Source organism: Melanotaenia boesemani, chromosome 6 (assembly GCF_017639745.1).
Source record: "Melanotaenia boesemani isolate fMelBoe1 chromosome 6, fMelBoe1.pri, whole genome shotgun sequence".
In the NCBI taxonomy this organism is placed as follows: domain Eukaryota; kingdom Metazoa; phylum Chordata; class Actinopteri; order Atheriniformes; family Melanotaeniidae; genus Melanotaenia; species Melanotaenia boesemani.
The window spans coordinates 32,574,610-32,578,507 of record NC_055687.1 but is presented as its reverse complement, the minus strand read 5'-3'; the positions used below and the strand labels follow the sequence as shown (position 1 = coordinate 32,578,507).

At 45.0% G+C, this 3,898-nt stretch overlaps 1 protein-coding gene across 1 annotated transcript; it reads right to left on the bottom strand.

Moving 5' to 3' along the window:
- Positions 1 to 886: 886 nt before the first annotated feature.
- LOC121641898 (potassium voltage-gated channel subfamily S member 2-like) lies at positions 887 to 3,167 on the bottom strand. The gene is made up of 2 exons (XM_041988262.1): positions 2,718 to 3,167; positions 887 to 2,399 (listed from the first exon to the last, which is right to left on the bottom strand). Exon 2 carries the CDS (start codon positions 2,395 to 2,397, stop codon positions 958 to 960), a length of 1,440 nt encoding a protein of 479 aa, XP_041844196.1. The 5' UTR covers positions 2,398 to 2,399; positions 2,718 to 3,167; the 3' UTR covers positions 887 to 957.
- Between the last annotated feature and the right edge of the window lie 731 nt (positions 3,168 to 3,898).

The window sequence follows — 3,898 nt, the reverse complement described above, 5'->3', positions numbered from 1 at the left end:
AAACTAGACAGAAAAGAAGAGAGATATGCAAGGTTAATCGCTGTCATTCATGATTTGTTTTCAAAGAAGGAGACATGGAGATGAATTGCTTGCAAACTGAAGCATTGAAATTACATTTGAGAAAAGAAAAAACTACACCTACTGATATATCTGTCATTTGTGTCCTGATATGTAACTGTATTTTCTTAACATTTCTTCTATGAGGTAAGATACATTATATAATGGTGCCAGATTTATAGTCTTGTCATTAATAAAGTCAGTTGATAAAAATCAAACAACTGACTTTCTGAAAGATGAAATGATGATACAGCTTTAAATTCAAATCCTTCAAAGAGGAATTTATTCAACATGTCAGTTCTGAGTGGTTATTGCTGTGCCTGTCAGGCTGTTTAAGATAATGTGTCAGTCATCACTATTTATCCCCTCTCTCCTCCTTCAGGCTTACATGTGCTGCCTCAGTCAGAGAGAGACACACCAAGGAAGTTAGTTGAACCCTGTTCTGTGCACGAGTGGGGAAAAAAAGCAGGTATGTCATGTAGTTTTTGTTTAATATATTTAGTTTTAACAACACATCCGAAGTATTGTTGCAACACCACATTTACACATAAAGTCTCTCTCAAAAGAGATACAACTTGAGTTACTTCAGACATATTTGATCACAAGTAAAACTGGAGGGTGGATGTTGGTGTTACACTGTCTTAGACGCTGCTGTGGTCAGATTTTTGGCCTGTTTGGATGAGATGCTGCAATAGTGCACGATGAGATGTTATATTCAGGGCGTCACATTTCCACACTGTTAAATAAATCAACATATTATTGCACTGAGCTACAGAGGCAAACAGGTCATACATCAGTAGAAGGAAGCAGTTGGCCCAGTGTTGTCAGCACCCTGGACAGCTCCCGCGTAGCAACGTTGAATGAACCGAGTCAATCAACGTGACTGAACGTCAGATCGTTTCAGTTTAAGGATTCGTTCAGACTCTGTTCACTGGGTGAACTCCTGCTCATGTTTGACAAACTGGCCATGAGGGATTTCACTTTGTGGGCGTAATAGTTCCTCAGGTTCACAGAGGGCACCTCTTTTATTCCCTCATCGAAGTCACAGCTTCTCATTGCAATTTCGAGCTGTTTTTGTCTTTTGTAGAAGAGGGAAAACTTATTGAAAATCAGCGTAATTGGAAGCACAACTACTAGGATACCGGCCAGAATGCATGCTGAGGCGGTGAGTTTGCCCGCTATGGATACAGGCACCACATCCCCATATCCCACTGTTGTCATGCTAACGGTGGCCCACCACCAACACGCCGGGATCGTGGAAAGGTCCTCGCTGTCTTCTTTCTCCACCGTGTAGGCCATCACTGAGAAAAACGACACGCCGACGGCCAAGTACAGAAGCAGCAGTCCAACCTCTTTGTAGCTGTTTCTGAGGGTGGCCCCCAAGGAACGCAGCCCCGTTGAGTGACGTGCCAGTTTCAGGATGCGGAAAATTCTCATTAGCCGCAGAACTTGCGCAACTCGTCCCAGGTTGGCTAGCGCCGGGCTGCTCTCCACCACCAGGTTTATTAGCAGCGTCAGGTAAAATGGAAGTATGGAGACCAGATCTATCACGTTTAACGGGTGATCAAAGAAGTGCAGAAGATCTGGAGCCACTGCGAACCGGGCCACCAGCTCCAGAGTGAACCAACCGATGCCAAAGTGCTCCACGGTTTCGAAACGTGGGTCCTCCGTGGGTTGACCCTCGCTGTCCAACAGGCTGAATTCACTCATACTGTTCATGCACATGGTGGCAATGGATCCCAGCACCACCAGGATAGAGAGGATGCTAATGATGCGGCTGGCCACTGAGTAACCGGGGTTATCCAGCATTAACCAAACTCGTCTCCGTGCGCTCCCGAGGAGCTGCTTATCAAACTTGCTGGCGTCGTTGTAAAACTCCAACAGCTCATCAAATGATGAAGTTGTGCTGCCTTCATCGCTCCGGTCATCCCAGTCCTCCCGATCTTGGTCCATTTTTCTACAGTGGTAGGCGCTGCTGCAACAGGAGTCAATGAAAAACTCATTGATGCCCCAGTACTCGATCTCCTGGCTGAAGGAGAAGATGCACAGCTCGGCCATGACATGCAGCCGCCCAGTGTTGTAGAAATTCAACACATAAGGAAATAGTGCCGGGTTCCTGTCGAAGTAAAACTCCTTTTCTGTGTCGTCGTAGTCGTCGCAAAGCTCGAGGATGGATTCTTTGGACCGGCATTGCAAGAGGCGCGCCAGCCTCGTTTCGGGGAAACGGGAGAGAGTGTCCGACAGGAGACGCTTCTTGAAGCCGCCCACGTTTATACGGATGGCTGCGTTGTCATCCATGCGAGCCCCGCTGCCCGGTTCCCCCAGGACCTGACCTGTCATGTCTGGAAAGAGGAGCGCACACGCAAACACACACAGGCGGGCGCACGACGCGCAGAAAGAATGAAAGAGGGTGACAGACCAGATCACAGAGAAGAAGGTGGATATAAAGCGACAGTCAGCACGAGAGACATGCAGAGAGGGAGACAAGGAGAGAAGAAGAAGAGAAGTTATTTGAACTCTGAACAATAAAACGTTTATCATTTCAGTTATTAAAAGAAAAAACATAAGAGACGAATCTTTGTTCTCCACGTGTTTCCTACTGAATTCGACACCGATGAGTTATGACTTACAGCTTGCGCTTGAACAAAGGAATTACTTACTGTAAGACTCGTTCAGATCACCGAATACCCCTACAAGTAGACTGCATTTTTCAGAGATTTCCCATCGCAGTTGCAATCTCTGTTCCTGAAACTGACGCAGAGACCTTTGTCCTTTGGGCTCCAAGCAGGCGCGTTTCTCTTGGGTTGATGTTTGGAGCTTGGACAGAAAAAAGATGAGACACCTCCAGGAGGAGTCGGCGCAATGTTAATTTTTCTTTTAAAAAAAAGTCTCCAGGCAGTAAATGTGAATAATAACTGCTTCCTGATTCAAACACCCAAATGCTTGTTTCAGCTGCTGTCCTTACATCCTACATCCACCGGGCTTCAGACCGCCTTCATCCACAGGTATCGAGCGCATTTATTTCTGTAAATTCTGGGGGCTGTAGGGAACTGAAACGCCCCGACAGCCGCTTTTGTTTGTGCGAGGGAATTCCTTTCTCACACACACTGTTTCCCTCCCTCTCGTCTTTCTATCTGTTGCTGCGCAGCAACACGTAGCTCCGTCTCTCTGCACCGCCCTCAAGAAGTGATCTCAGCAGCATCATGATGCTTAGGGGCGAGGCGCAGCTCCGGGTGCAGAGGGAATCACCATCTAACGAAGGCATAAAGCACTTCCAGGCAGAAAGTCCTAAAATATTATTAAATTCAAACAGAAAATTAGACTTTTACACTGTCATTATAAACTTTGTGATTTCTAGAATACCCTGTTGACACATTGAGGCGCTGTTTAAAAGATAAATGAAAGCATGTTAGAATATCATTTAATAAGACGGCACAAACACCATATCAGTTCTAAAGAATATTAATAAACTATTCGGGTCATTATTATGGCAGTGCGTTATTGTTGTGTTGGATTTCACAGCCAAATGACACACAAGAGCCAAATTTCAAACATGAATATGTGCAGCACAAGGTAAATATTTTTTCTTTTTTGTGCCTTTAGTGACATTTCCCTTGATGCAACTAATTTCTGTCAAGGCGGTCCTTGTCTCAAAAATACAATCACCTTAAAATTGATTCATCCAGTTTGTGTGAAGGATTTAAAGATTTAAAATGTCTGAAACCGGATCTTCTCTGAGTGGACTAAGCTGCAAGTTCAAAATCAGGAGAGTTCACCTTGAAATAAGAAGATTAAAATAAGTGAATAGTGAAGAAGCTGTCCTAGTCTCTTGGTTACCTCC